Source organism: Branchiostoma belcheri, unplaced genomic scaffold, assembly GCF_001625305.1.
Source record: "Branchiostoma belcheri isolate BF01 breed outbred unplaced genomic scaffold, Haploidv18h27 scaffold83, whole genome shotgun sequence".
Lineage (NCBI taxonomy): Eukaryota > Metazoa > Chordata > Leptocardii > Amphioxiformes > Branchiostomatidae > Branchiostoma > Branchiostoma belcheri.
In genome coordinates this window covers 104,558-118,947 of record NW_017804498.1, presented here as the reverse complement: position 1 = coordinate 118,947, position 14,390 = coordinate 104,558, and the positions used below count along the sequence as shown (strand labels likewise).

At 41.4% G+C, this 14,390-nt stretch overlaps 1 protein-coding gene across 1 annotated transcript in view; it reads left to right on the top strand.

Annotated features, from left to right (window-relative positions):
- The window catches only part of LOC109486783 (transient receptor potential cation channel subfamily V member 5-like), a 38,580-nt gene extending 24,392 nt beyond the window's left edge, over window positions 1-14,188 (top strand). Inside the window, exons 6-23 of the mRNA XM_019790672.1 lie at window positions 746-985; window positions 1,383-1,572; window positions 3,970-4,143; window positions 5,983-6,066; window positions 6,562-6,667; window positions 6,995-7,148; window positions 7,741-7,935; window positions 8,393-8,449; window positions 8,712-8,794; window positions 8,956-9,031; window positions 9,283-9,423; window positions 10,111-10,218; window positions 10,531-10,682; window positions 10,937-11,046; window positions 11,681-11,838; window positions 12,069-12,185; window positions 12,545-12,709; window positions 13,741-14,188. Coding sequence (XP_019646231.1) covers window positions 746-985; window positions 1,383-1,572; window positions 3,970-4,143; window positions 5,983-6,066; window positions 6,562-6,667; window positions 6,995-7,148; window positions 7,741-7,935; window positions 8,393-8,449; window positions 8,712-8,794; window positions 8,956-9,031; window positions 9,283-9,423; window positions 10,111-10,218; window positions 10,531-10,682; window positions 10,937-11,046; window positions 11,681-11,838; window positions 12,069-12,185; window positions 12,545-12,709; window positions 13,741-13,866 — 2,436 coding nt within the window. The 3' untranslated portion in view covers window positions 13,867-14,188. The remainder of the gene's footprint in view (window positions 1-745; window positions 986-1,382; window positions 1,573-3,969; window positions 4,144-5,982; window positions 6,067-6,561; window positions 6,668-6,994; window positions 7,149-7,740; window positions 7,936-8,392; window positions 8,450-8,711; window positions 8,795-8,955; window positions 9,032-9,282; window positions 9,424-10,110; window positions 10,219-10,530; window positions 10,683-10,936; window positions 11,047-11,680; window positions 11,839-12,068; window positions 12,186-12,544; window positions 12,710-13,740) is intronic.
- The last annotated feature ends 202 nt before the right edge of the window (window positions 14,189-14,390 follow it).

The window sequence follows — 14,390 nt, the reverse complement described above, 5'->3', positions numbered from 1 at the left end:
TACTATACTATCAACTTTGTAGTTGGATGAAGAGATGACATGGACGACGAGAAACACGCACCTTCCCACGGCCCGCCCGAAAGATGAGATAGAAACAGGTGTTTCAAGGTTCTTTGTCCTCACCCTTATCTGTTCAGAGATAAGTTGAATGGGTATAAACATCTTCCTTGCAACTATGTGCATGTACCGTAACGCGACTGGCTACAGCGGGTTGTTTTCAGACGTAAACCCGACCAGGCAGTTTCGCCGCACGGTGTACATGTACCAGAACATGTACCTTACCACAGCATGCTTTCTGTAACGCCAAGCGAAGCAGTCATGCCACTCTGACCAAGTTTGGCATGGCGTTAAGTTAAACAGCTTGTTTGGTTACGCCAACAGTGACCTGTTGTGGCGAGTTTATCGTTAATTCGTTGTAAACATCTCCAAGTGATGGTTTCTTTTACAACCACGATGTCTTTCTTTCGTGTATAATCTTGAAAACAGAGATGTTTAGCTCGGTGTTCCATGATCGTTTCTTCATGAGCCAATATCCTTAAAGATGCACTGGCGCCAGATATAGAATCACACAAAGGCTTACAGAGGCCACCTGTCTGGATCTTGTTGAGCCGTGTAAAGCTCCGGACACAAAGGCGGGCCGACATGTGACCCGGTAACCATGACAACCAGGTGTGTGAATCTGATATCCAAGATGGCCGACTTGGGACTTCGCCAGAGCTGAATCGACGTTTTATCCACATTCTAGGTCGAATCTAGAGACATTCGTACGACATTCGGCATGGGAAATACTCTCCAGCACGGCGGGATCCACGATGCGGTGAAGGAACAGGCGAACCAGCAGGGAGACGGCCCGGACAAGGCGAAACGCTACCCGCTGTACGACCTGGTGGACCTGAAAGGGGGAGGGGAGCTGGTCAAACTCACCAGGGAGAGTCTCTTTTCTGCCGAGAAGTCCCGCAAGTTGAACCAGACCATACGGGAAAAGGTAGGTACAGAGAAAACAGAGTGTACTAAGTCTTTCATCATGGAGGTAAAAAACCTCCATGCTTTCATATACAAGTGAGGTATTAAAAATCAACTTGAAGCTCTGTCTTCAAATATATGTATTAAAGAAGGTCCACTTTTCATAATTTGCTTCATCCAATCTGTCATTTGGGACTTGTTGCTTTGGGGCACGGAAGAATTGTTTTGGGTGGTTAAGCTGTGGGTTTGTGTGTCTGCTTGTCCAGACAGAGTACTTGGTTACAGGTGGGTGGAAAATTGTCAGGCAGATTATGACAGGAGGTCAAAGGTCTTTTAAAAGGATTAACGTTATAACATAGAGAAGTCTGAAATCTCTGATATCTCATTCAGGACATGTTTTGTTCTGTGATATTTCCCAGGTGGGGCCGTTCCTGTATAACGAAGGAGCGGGTAAGAAGGTTCCGATCAAACAGCTGATCATGGCCAGGAACAGAGACCGCATGAGGACACGCCCCCAGGAGGATAAGAAGAAGAAAACAGGAGGGTTTGGACTGGGACATAAGAGCAACTCTGTATCAGCCCTGATGGACCCTGTTCACAACGAGCAAGGTCAGTGTTTTGATGTGACAAAAGTCTTATATCTCTATTACTGTGGAAATAGAGTAAAAATTAAATAAATGAATGCATTTATAAATGAAACAAGCTTTTTTTAAAGATAATGCAATCAGTACGTATTTGTGGGACAAGTTGAAATATAACTAGGTCCTCAACCTGGCCATGGTGCCCTTGAAATTTTAAAGACAAAATCATGTTCAAAATTTAGAGTAGAATTTTGTTCTTATCTGTAATGTTCAATCAAAACATTTTACTACTGTATCTTGTGAAGATGAAATCTTTAAGAACTATATTGGAAAGTACTATAATCATATTTTTTTCATAACTCAAGATTGTCGTTTTGATTTTAATGATTAAGACATGACTGGTAGATATAATTAGGTGTCCCAGCCTATTTTAGCTGCCTAGTCTCTTTCGTCCTCCCCAATTTGCAAAGAGGATTAAAAGAGACATAGCAGCTCAAGTTGTCATGTAGATTAGGTTACCAGGCTAACAAAAAATGGGTTTTACTAAAATGTGCCGTCACCTGCCAGGTTTCTTGCGCTTCAACAGTGTGAGAACTAGTGTACGTTATGGTAAGATGGTCAGGTTTTTAGTCCACTGAAAATGCTCTCTCCCTCTCAGCATGGCAAGGTCCAGCACTGGACAATTATGCATGGCTTAAGACCTGTTCCCTTTCTAATGTGTCACAGACTTCAAATTACATTTAATCAACGTTTAATGTTGATGAATAATTTGAAAAGTTTGATCAGAAATCTGATGGTAGAATTCATGATCATAGATTATAATTAAGATCAGTTGTTGAAAATTACCAATACCACCAGGTTATGTATGAAATTAGTATTTGAACATTATTGCATGTTGTACCATCAAAGTCAGAACTGGTAGCTGACTTACCCCAAAACCTTGTCTGTGGTGGTAGTTTAATTACATCAGCAAGAAAGAGAACAGGTCTATAAGTGAAGTTGGCCCATTACAAGACTGGATGAAGTTTTGTGTGCATTGTATTCTTATGATCTCTTTCTTTGAAAATTTCTGTGAAGCTTAGCACAACCAAACATTCTCACTTGCACAAGCTGCTTTCAATGACATGATCAACAGAGCTTATTCTCAACCTGCAAACCTTCATCATAGAATGTTGGATTGGTGAATTTCAGCTAATTTACAATTTGTTAAGTTCAAAAGGTACTCAATGCATGAAAATTGTTTGTATACATTTGTGTATATAGTTAAACTGTGGTTTGGGAATACTTACCAAAACTACATGTATTTAAAAAGAATTTTGTTCCTATTTTGTACATTACAAGTTGTGCCTGGAACATGGAGGCGTAAAGCATCACAAAGTAAGGGTCATGTTTCTGTTCATGTTTTTTTTTCTTTTTCCACTTTCATTCAGAGGAAGTGACAAAATATAGCAAACTAAAAAAAAACAAAAACTGCCAGAATCACTCCTCATGATTCAGAGACTTAAGTAACAAGAAATTGAATATCTCAGACCCATGTCACCGGTCTTGTGCCCTTGGCAAAGGCACTTTACACGACTTTCTTCTAGTGATGCATACCGGTTCACTGGACTTGGATCCGGACTTGTAAGAATGTTTAGGTTCAAGTCCAAAAAAACCTAAAGGTCAAGAACCGAGTCCGGACTTATTACCCGTCCGGCTGGACTATCAATTTCTCGAACCATTAATAGGTGTGTCCGAACTAGTTCAGGCTAGTCCCGAACCACCACATTTTTACAGAGGCCACAAAAGACCATTTCACATACCCCTTTTCCTTCCAAACCACCTAAAATCTTCTGTAGATTGCAAAATCTTTGCTGCAAAATGAAGAAAACATTGCCATCGGGCATCGTCAAGTGTCGGCCTCCATGTTATGTGGCCAAAGTTTCACCAAGACAACATTGCAAGGTTGCCAACATGAAATTTTGTATATGCCATGGGTTTAGGTCCGGACTTACAAGTCCGGAACTGAACCTAAACCTCTGGACTTGAATCTGGACCTGAACCTAAAATTGTGTTTAGGTATGCATCACTACTTTCTTCATTTCAATCAGGTGGAAATGGGTACCTAGTTTCGGTTAGGGATGTCCCTGCAGATAGGACGTTAAATGGAGGTGCCATGTTTTGGGAGAGCCACACGCCACGCACGTTAAAGAAACCACCGCACTTATTGAAAAGAGTAGGGGTTCTTCCCGGTGTGAGTGGTTCAAACTGGTCTTACGCAGCTTGTACATACATGTACATGTACAAAACTGGACAGGTGTACATGTGTTACACCTCGAAAGGCGGTTTAGTGGTCATGCAAAACAAACAAACAAGCAAACAAAAATACTACCTTTAATAAAAATATTATATGACATTTATCCTCTTCTCTTGGCCTCCAACTCAGACGGCCAGTGGAGAGATGTGTGTTGGGACCTGGAGAAGCGAGGTTCGGTGGGGGAGACCATCCTGCACCTGTGCTTCCTGAACGGCACACAGGTACACAACGAGCTGGCCAAGAGACTTGTGGATGCCTTCCCTAAACTCGTTAACGACATCTATGTCAGCGAGGAGTATTATGGTGAGTTTTCTCAATGTAATCTGCAGGACTGCATCAATCTCAATTGTGAGAAATGCAGCAGTAGGGTCTGGGCATCCTACTAATGTTAAACTTGGTGGCAATTTAGTCTTGTGGTGTTGAGTTAGAATTCTGAGTTTGAATTGATAGCAGACCTCAATGTTCTGCCCTTGGGAAAAACACTTTATACCAGTCCTATTTCCCAACTCAACTCGTGGGCTAGAAAATGAGTTCCTAGCTTTAGTTAGAGATTCTCTTAGATGGCACATAAAGCCAGAGGGCCCGTTTTTGAAGAGAACCACACCTCGAGCATGTTAAAGATCCCACCACACATCGAAAAGAGGACCTTACCAGTGAGAGTAGATCAAACCATGGATGTATAATTACTGGTTATGTGAAACAAAGAAACAAACAAATGCTATATGAAGTCAATAGGTGGCAAAACTTTTTTGATATTGATAACGTAGAAGTATTGTACATAGTCGGAAACATTTCTCTAGCACAGGGATCGATCTCAGCACACTACTTAATTGTGTGTAAAGCATTACGTTACCCAACATCACCATCGCCAACTTTGTCAAGCATTAGGTCTACTCACCCATGGTTACCCTGACAGATGCTTCAGTACACAGGCCTGACTACTATGGGAAACTACAACACTCATTAGCCAACATAAACACTGCCGTGCTAACTTTGTTCAGCTTTTAAAGCTCGAAAGTCGTGTTTTTTATAGTCGGGAAGAAGATTATCAATCAAACTGGTAAGTCCCCACCGTGATCCCGTCTCAAAGTTTACCGACAAACCCCGTCAAATATTCCTGTCATTAGGATTGTCTGGCTCCAATTCGGCTCCTTGTTGCCATGGCGATTAATCCCAGCCTTTCAGCTGTGATGTACTTTGCCCCCTTCCTGGAGATATGGTCGCCGCGACGACCACATTCTTAATGAAGGTGGGATTAGCTGTGTCCACACGGTGGTGTTTGCTGAGATTAGTTAAATCGATGGCGCTGCTCCTCGATACCGGGTTTCATGCCTGGAAGGAACTGATAATGAGGGATTTTCGACGAGTTAATTGAAACGTGTCATTTTGGCGAAGTGGTGCGTATCGGAGGGCGCGGGGTCGCTGTTATGCATCAGTGCCCCTGACACTTACTTCACCTCATCCGTACCACGTCCAAGTTGTCACGTACGGCGTGGCCTAACCAAGGCGACCATTACTTTCGCGAAATGAAGCGGATCAGGCAATTATTCTCCTGAAAAGGCGGCCTTGTCAAGGTCCCCGCCATTCACGCGCTGAAAAACAGGAAACACGACAAAGGAAGGAATTTGTATCCCGTTGCGACAACAAGCTTTTCGAATGTTGAAACGTGATTCGCAAATCAAGGTGCATACTTTACATGTCGTAATTTTGAAAGGCTGATTTTGTCTTTTCACTTCATCACTCAAATCAAACCTACTGACAGATGATTCATGAAGAGTCTGCCATCCATTTTATCTTTATATGACTTGAACCAGCCCCATCAAATCAGTGTTGTTAAAGTCAGGCCAATGGTTCAAATCTCTAAAAACTTGGCAAAGACATCACCTTATTCTGTGGACAGCAGGGCTCCTTGGTACATGGGAAAATGTTTCGCAGGAGCTTTCAAATGTCCTCCAACAATTAGAATATCTTTACCAGCTGTAACTCATCTGTGTAATAAACACCTGTCTGTAATAAATGCCTGTCTGTAATAAACACCTGTTTCTAATAAACACCTGTTTCTAATAAACACCTGTTTCTAATAAACACCTGTTTCTAATAAACACCCTTTCTAAACACCTCTTATTTTATACTTATGTACAGGTGAGGCTCCCCTTCATATGGCAATAGTAAGTGAGGACCAAGACATGGTCAAATATTTTGTCGACCATGGAGCGAGTGTAACAGGTAAGCTTCCCACCAGATAAAGGTGATCTCCAATAAGATCAATTTATCATGATTTATTTATCACGATATAAAAAAAATATTCAAATTTTTGAGGGCTAGCAAAGATTAATAGAATCAAAAGGTGTTCAATCAATCTGGGTCATTGTTGGATACTGTCTTCTCTATTGGATATTGCCATGGCCAGCGAAACAATTCTGCTTGGAGATACAGCAAACTAACTCGTAAACTGCCAGGTATAAATATTTTGATGATGATGATGAATCGTTTATTCAAATATAAATTGCAGCTCGAAGGCCGAATTGCCGATTCATTACAAATGTAGTCAAAACACGTTATAACGTGAAACTTAAAAACACTAGTATCACATATTCTAATAAGAAACATAGCAGTAAACACTAAATACACATTCATAAAATCTCAAGTTAAATACCTTAATATGAAATTACACCTTAAAGACAATAATTATTCACTATTCATCACTGTTACCTTCTCCAGAGAGATGCTGTGGAAACTTCTTCTGTCCAGAGGACCAGAAGGGGACAAGAGAGGACTCCTTGGAACATGAGTGGGTTAAGGTGTCCATGGAGACAAACTATGAGGGGTATGTACCATCCTGACCTTATTTTCCTCTTGTAATAGAGATTTCGTTGAAATGTGACTCACAAAGTTCTCAATCTTTGCAATGGGGATATTGAATTGAAGAGATTCAGAAAAAGGATATGAAAAAGTTAAGTTAAGCAAAGTTAAACTTTAAAGTAACAAGTGATCATTCAATTATAGATGGTAGAAGGATGTCTAATCTTTTGGCAACGAAAGAGAACTTTTATCTGAAGAAGGACAAAGTTAGAGTAGAATCTCAAGAATTTCCCTCCTTTCAAAGAGATACAAAATGTAGCATTTCAAGATTTTCACCATGTGTTCTGTCCAGGTATACATACTGGGGGGAGTACCCACTGTCCTTTGCAGCCTGTTTGGAACAGAAGGAGATGTTTAACCTCCTGAGGAAGGCTGGAGCCAACCCTAACCTGGCCGACAACAACGGCAACACTGTGCTGCACCACATGGTCATACAGAACAAACCTGTACGTGCTCCAGATCATTCTTCTTTTCTTAACAATAAAGTATTATATGATAATACAATGTAACACAAATTATTATTATTGAAGGCCAACTTGAGCATCTCTTGAATAAAGAATGGTTCAAACAAACAAATAAACAAATATTGTTGCAGTAGAATTTCAAGTTCTTACCATTCTCAAGACCACAGTCTACTAGAAGTACATGTATATTATACTCTTTAAGTTTAACCTCTTTGGTTAAACAAAACTGAATACATCTTGTATATAGTTTTCCACTGCCCTGTACTATCCTGTACCCTACCCTCCTTGGTACTGAACAGCCTTCCACCACCCTGTACTATTCTGTATCCTCCACACTTTAGCTGTAATACACCTAGACTGTAAACATACACATACTGTGATGCACTTTGATGGCACATCATACAAGTTACCAACTCCAGTTAACTGGAAAGAGTGCACCTAGCAGATAACACTGGTACTGCAAACTTTAAGATGTAAATCAAAGTTGACAAGAATCAAGATTTATTCCTCTCTGTTGTGAGAAACTCACACCACACTTAAATAAATGCTTTTATTATTCTTTAAATTTTTATAGAAAATGTATAACCTTGCGTTGGAGAGTGGTGCCTCGCCCTGTGTGAAGAACCGGCAGGGTCTGACCCCGCTGACCCTGGCCTCCAAACTGGGCAGGAAGAAGATGTTTCAGCACATCCTGGAGACGGAGAGGGAGGTCTACTGGACGTACGGGGAGGTCACATGTGCTGCTTACAACCTCACCGACCTGGACACCGTGAGTTATTGTTTGTTTGTTTGAGCCTTTGTTTGTTTGTTTCATGAAATATTCAAACCAGCCTGCTGGCCACTTTTCATTGAAGTCATGTGGGAAGAGGTGGGGTTAGACTAAGGCCCGATTTACACGTACGTCGTTTTTCTGTGGCACGTCCAGGAGGTGCCACAGGAAAACTGCCGCGCAGCGCTGTGTGTCTGTGGCGGAGGTTGTTTACACGCTAAAAAATCTGTCGCACAAAACGCGCAGTGCGGCGCCGCGCGCGCATGCTCATTGTTTCACGCCCAACACATATAAACGACGCACATGTAAATCGGGCCAAAGTATAGCAAGATACGGATTACAGTGATTGAAATGGCAGTTGTGGTATTGATATCAAGCCTAGTAAGGCAGAATTTTATCAGTGATATCACATTTTACCTGAAGTTTAAACATTTCTGCTGCCATTCCTGTCCTACAGATCACACCTACAGGAGAAATCAACAAGAAGTCTGCACTCTCCCTCATCATCCAAGGGGTATGTTGACAGATGTTTTTACAAAGTGAAATGCACATTTCACATTTCACATACATTTTGTACCCAATTTTGTGTACTAGGCTGTTTTCATCACTTATTTTGGACATAATATCCTTAAGTTCAATGCAATACTGCGAATGTACCAAACCCTCAAGGATCCTCAACAAAAAGAAAGTATTTTTCATCACATATTTTTGAGACAAATCGACACATTGATGTGAACCTTGTATTAAGTGTTCCTGTTATATTTTTGATGCTTCAGGACCAGGCGAAGCATGTTGACATGATAGATGGCCTGATCTACAATCTCCTGCGTGCAAAGTGGAAGACTTATGCCAGAAAAAGGTGAATAAAGCCTCCAACTTTCTGTGATTGTAAAAAAAAAGTACAACCAAGCAAGTCTGCTGGACTCCATGATAATACATGGGCATTGGGTTTTTGTGAACGTTTCTGTTGAATTGTTGTTCTGTAACAATCAGTGACCCATCTTTGCCTTAAATCTACAGGTTTTACTGGCGATTTGTGGCGTTTTTCATCTACCTGATATTTCTGACAACTGCCTTCTTCCTGCGGCCTCATGTGGTACGTATTGATCTATGTCTATTGAGTTGCCGTCAAAATGTAGTGCCGTCAACAACTATCAGGCCATACTTTTCAAGGTCAAATAGCATATAGGATCCATTCAATCATTATCGTACAGACATCAAAGGAAAGGGAACAAAGTTGTTTGGAAATAAATGATTAATAGTAAGAGATGGGCTCAGTGTAAGTTGCAACAGTTTCTTTGTGCATTTGCAATGTTCACAATCATTTTATTCGTCCACTTCACGTAGAGTCTGGGAACAACAACCCAGACTGTGAACCAGACGGATGAAAATGGAACCATCATCATCATCAACGGGACAACGACGCTGGTGAACCAGACTGTGTATGACCCATGTTACCTGCAGGCCCTGGTCACACCTCAAGACAAGGTATGGGACATGTAGCTAAACCCCTAAACACATTCACCAATTTGACCTCCCAAACAATATGCGAATGCCCCACAACCATGGTTAGGAGTAGGTCGTACTTTACGGTACAGCCCGGTCCGGAACTCGTTATCGAACGCTTCCCTGGTTCCATAAAACGATTCGAACGCGTTTCACCCTAAGCTCGTGTGCCCCTTTCGAAAATTCGAATACAGAATCCGGACGTTGGAATTGATGTTGTTGCAGTTTAGGGTTCAGTGGCACCAACTTTTGGCTCATCTTGCAATGAAAGGCGTGTTTTCTTGGGTGGGTATGACATAAATAAAATACAACACGGTGTATTCCGCATCGTGGTCGAGCCGATACCTCAAGCGATACGGAATACCCCGTGTTGTATTCTATATGTACCCTCCCCACCTTGGTACTAAACAGCCTTCCACCAACTTGTACTATCCTGTACCCTCCCCACCTTGGTACTAAACAGCCTTCCACCACCCTGTACTATCCTGTATCCTCCACACTTCAGCTGTAATACACCTAGACTGTAACATACATATACTGTAATGCACTTTGATGGCACGCAATACACCTTGGCTATAATACTAGTACATATTGACTGCCATACACTTTGTAATACACAAATTACACTTAAAATACACTTTGACCATAACGGGCATTGACTGTTGCTAGGTACGTCTGGCCATGGAGATCCTGACCCTACTGGGAGCTGTGCTGGTCCTACTGTCTTCAGCCATGGAGATCTACCATCAGGGAATCAAGACTTTCCTACTGGGGCTGGTAAGTACATAATAAACAACCTTGTGTTATGAAGACATAATTATGCTGCTCTGTCCTGTCAACAGTCAATTTTTAGAAAACTTTACATGACATAATGTACTATTTTTTTCATTCATATGTTAAAACCCTTGAGCACAGAGACTAAGTTCAGATTTTGAAAACTCTCAAAACTACTAGTATTGCTGTCTCTTTGGCAACCAGAAGGATGTCAGGTCTTGATGCTCACCCAACATTCCAATTGTTGTTGACGTACCATACCATAACCTACCAGTAGTATAGTGTTTTACCTTGTCTCCTCTATGTGTCCTCCAGCTGACAGCTCCAGCCAAGACCCTGTACGTGATCTCCTGTGTGTTTGTGATGATGATGATCCCAGGCAGGGCGGCCTGCGCTCCTCAGTATGAGGACGTGGTGTGCATCCTCACTATCTGTACAACCACACCTTACTTCCTCTTCTTCTTCAGGTGAGTGCAAGGTTTCAGCGTACACTCAAACGTTACTGTTTTAAGTTAAGACTTTTGTTCTTGTAGCAAGAGTTCATGGTCTAAGAAAAAGGGACATGTTTGTGGAAGTGGCAGGTGCAGCAAAAGGAAAGTCAGCGAATTATTTGTGCACATTAATGATAAGTTCCTGGTGCAGAAATGACAGCGAATATAAAGGTACTGCGAAAAATTGTGATTTACAGTATTATGTGACACAACTGTTGTTCTATTTCCAGGGGGTTTAAGTTGGTGGGGCCATTTGTGGTGATGATCTACAAGATGCTGAAAGGGGATATCCTGAGGTTCCTCATCATTTATGCAGTGTTTGTGATGGCTTTCTCACAAGGTAGGTGCTGTCGTCAAGAGTAATGGAAAACTCGTCTGGTATAATTCTTTGCCAAGTCTGACATTAATAGAACATACAAGTATTACAGGAAAGCAGAAAACTGTTCCAAATAACCTTGTTTTATCTTCACCCCCTTACCTTGCTACTGAACAGCCTTCCGCTGCCCTGTACTATCCTGTACCCTCCCACCTTGCTACTGAACAGCCTTCCACCAACCTGTACTATCCTGTACCCTCCCACCTTGGTACTGAACAGCCTTCCACTCCCCTGTACTATCCTGTACCCTCCCCACCTTGGTACTGAACAGTCTTCCACTCCCCTGTACTATCCTGTACCCTCCCACCTTGCTACTGAACAGCCTTCCACCACCCTGTACTATCCTGTACCCTCCCCACCTTGGTACTGAACAGTATTCCACCACCCTGTACTATCCTGTACTCTCCCCACCTTGGTACTGAACGGCCTTCCACTGCCCTGTACTATTCTGTACCCTCCGCTCTTTGGTACTGAATAGCCTTCCACTGCCTTGTACTATCCTGTACCCTCCCACCTTGGTACTGAACAGCCTTCCACAGTGTTATACTTGCATATTACTGTAACATCACTCAGTTTGTTTGCTTTTGTTTGCCTCTAGTGATGTTTGTGATCTTCCGAGCGGCCAGGTCCACTCTGACCTACAACCAGTTCGCGGACCCGCTCGAGTCCATCATGGGGATGATCGTGATGTCCTTCGGAGAATTTGCCGACATGTATGAAACCTTTGACCACATCAGGCACCCCTTTCTGGCAAAGGTGTGTGATATATGGCAAAAATGAAGAATAGTTGTAGTAGATGTTGTTGAAAAATGAAGTTTGGAGGCCCAGTGACTTAGGAGATGACTTTTGATTAACTAGAATGTCTGTTTTAATGTTCGCTGCCATACTGTACCTACAGCTGACTTTGTGCTTGTTCAGGCTGTGTTTATGCTGTACATGGGGCTGGTAGCCATACTGTACCTACAGCTGACTTTGTGTTTGTTCAGGCTGTGTTTATGCTGTACATGGGGCTGGTAACCATCCTGTTAATCAACATGCTGATTGCCATGATGGGGAACACCTACCAGTCCATCCAGGAGACCAGGAAAGAGTGGCTCAGACAGGTGCAACCTCCTACTGGTTACTTTACAACATTAAATATTGGTGGCACTACTGTATAGTCCAGCTATCAGAATATGCCACTTTGTGTGCATTGTTTTTTTGGCTGGGGGGGTTGAGGCCAAGGCGGCACTTCTTCCATAAGTTATACTTTTTCCAAGTTATAACTGTACAAACCAGTGGCTAACCAAAAGAATTGAGTCAATTCTATGATGAATTCCATAATGGCTCATAGGCAATCAATTACAGAGTTGGCAAGCAGTATTGAAAAACATTGTTGACTCTCACTATGGTCAAAGGACAACATTATACAGTTGAGTTTTCTTGTGCATGAGCCTCCTATCTATTCTCTCTGGAACTGCAGTGGGCCCAGATTGTGCTTATAATGGAACAGTCGCTGTCCTCGGACCAGCTCAGGAAGGAGCAGCTGAAGTACTCCCAGCCGCTCAGCAGTCAGAACAAGGTGGACGATACCGGCATCACCAAGACAGAGCAGCAACGAGGATTTGTAGAGAGGTTCCACAACGTGGTACGTGTAAAAACTTGGCTCCATTGGTCAACCAATGAAAAGATGAGAGGGGGATGTTCTTGTGGGGCAATGCTCTTGAGAAAATTTTTCAACCTACAACAGACTATGTGAGAACACCTGAACAGTTGTCAGCAAAAGAGTCTGAAAAAATGAGATGGGGATGTTCTTGTAGGGCAATGTTCTTGAGAAAAATTTTCAACCTACAACACACTGTGAGAACTGTTGACCCGAACAGTTGTCAGGAAAAAAGTCTCAACACAATGCATCCTGCTGATAAATCATGCACATGGAATACTAGTAACTATGACAAGGGAAGTTTGGTGGAAGTTTATGACCAAGTGCTACTTGCAAGTACATTGTAGATTTGTAAGGATCTAAAGGAATAAAAAATGAGGAAACTTTTAGTTGATTGTGGGTATGTTGGATTTTGCTCTCATGTAAGTAGCATAGTATGTGTGAAATACAAACGACTTTGTGTATAACATGTCTACTAGGTACATTCACAGTATATAATATCAAAATGATTAAAACTTAGTAACATTTGATTTGAAATTATGGTACTAACATGCAGCTGTTTTGAGTCATAGTATTGTTTTGCAGTGTTAAGACATAAGCTCAAACCATGCTTTTTGTTTCTACATTACAAACAGGATAGGTTTGACGTAAGTAATCTAAAATAAGCACATTTCAAATTAAAGTGCACATTTGCCATAGCACCAAACCTGTTATTCAGTTAAACAGAAACCCATTTGTCACAAAAAAAATCTGCACGAAATTTTCTTTTTGTGGTGAACTCTTCACTATTGTACTGCAAAATCATGCAACCATGAACATCTCTTCCTTGTATTACGACAGTACTACAGAATTGTTTCAACTGTTAAAAAAAAGGTGAAAACATCCTTTTTCCCTCCTACGTTATATACTACAATATAAATGACTGCAAAAGTTTCACGACTTAATATTACCTGCAACTAAAGCAATACCAGTGTATAATAGTATTATATTAATACTGTTTTCTTTCTGAAATGCAGGAAGATGAAGAGGAACTGAGAATTAAGAGGGAAAAACTGCAGAAGCACATGGACGTTCTGTTCTCCAAGAGAGATGGGCGCTGGTTGCCTAGAGACAAGGCGGGTCCTGTCAACAAGAATGTTTAATGACTTAAGTGCCCATTTTTTAAAAACAGAAATGTACATTTTGTTCTCTATGCTTATAAGATCTGAAACAATATGGTTTCAAGAAGGAACTATAATGTGAGCTGTGAACAGGTAAATCTTTGAGTGCAAACATTGTAAAGGCAACTGTAAATATGCAGCTATTTATTCAAACGTTTGTTCAGACTTCCATGTATTAATATATGTCACTGTCAAAGGGCATCAGCACTACTTGAAAAAACTAGTTTATCAAGAAGATACTGTTGCCTTTAAGTTAGAGCTTTGGAATTAGTTTGCTGACGTACATTGCTACTCTCATCAGTAGGGTGAGGGCAGGGTTTAAACGTAGACAACATATTTGTACACTGGTGTATTCAAAGGAAAGTCTATTGTACATACCTATTAGCACAGGTCTACATGTATATACTATACCAAATTTAATCTGTAAAATTGTGACTGATCCTGTCAAATGTCTGTATATGTATATGATCATAATGTATCAACAATTACTCACTATATTCACTCTT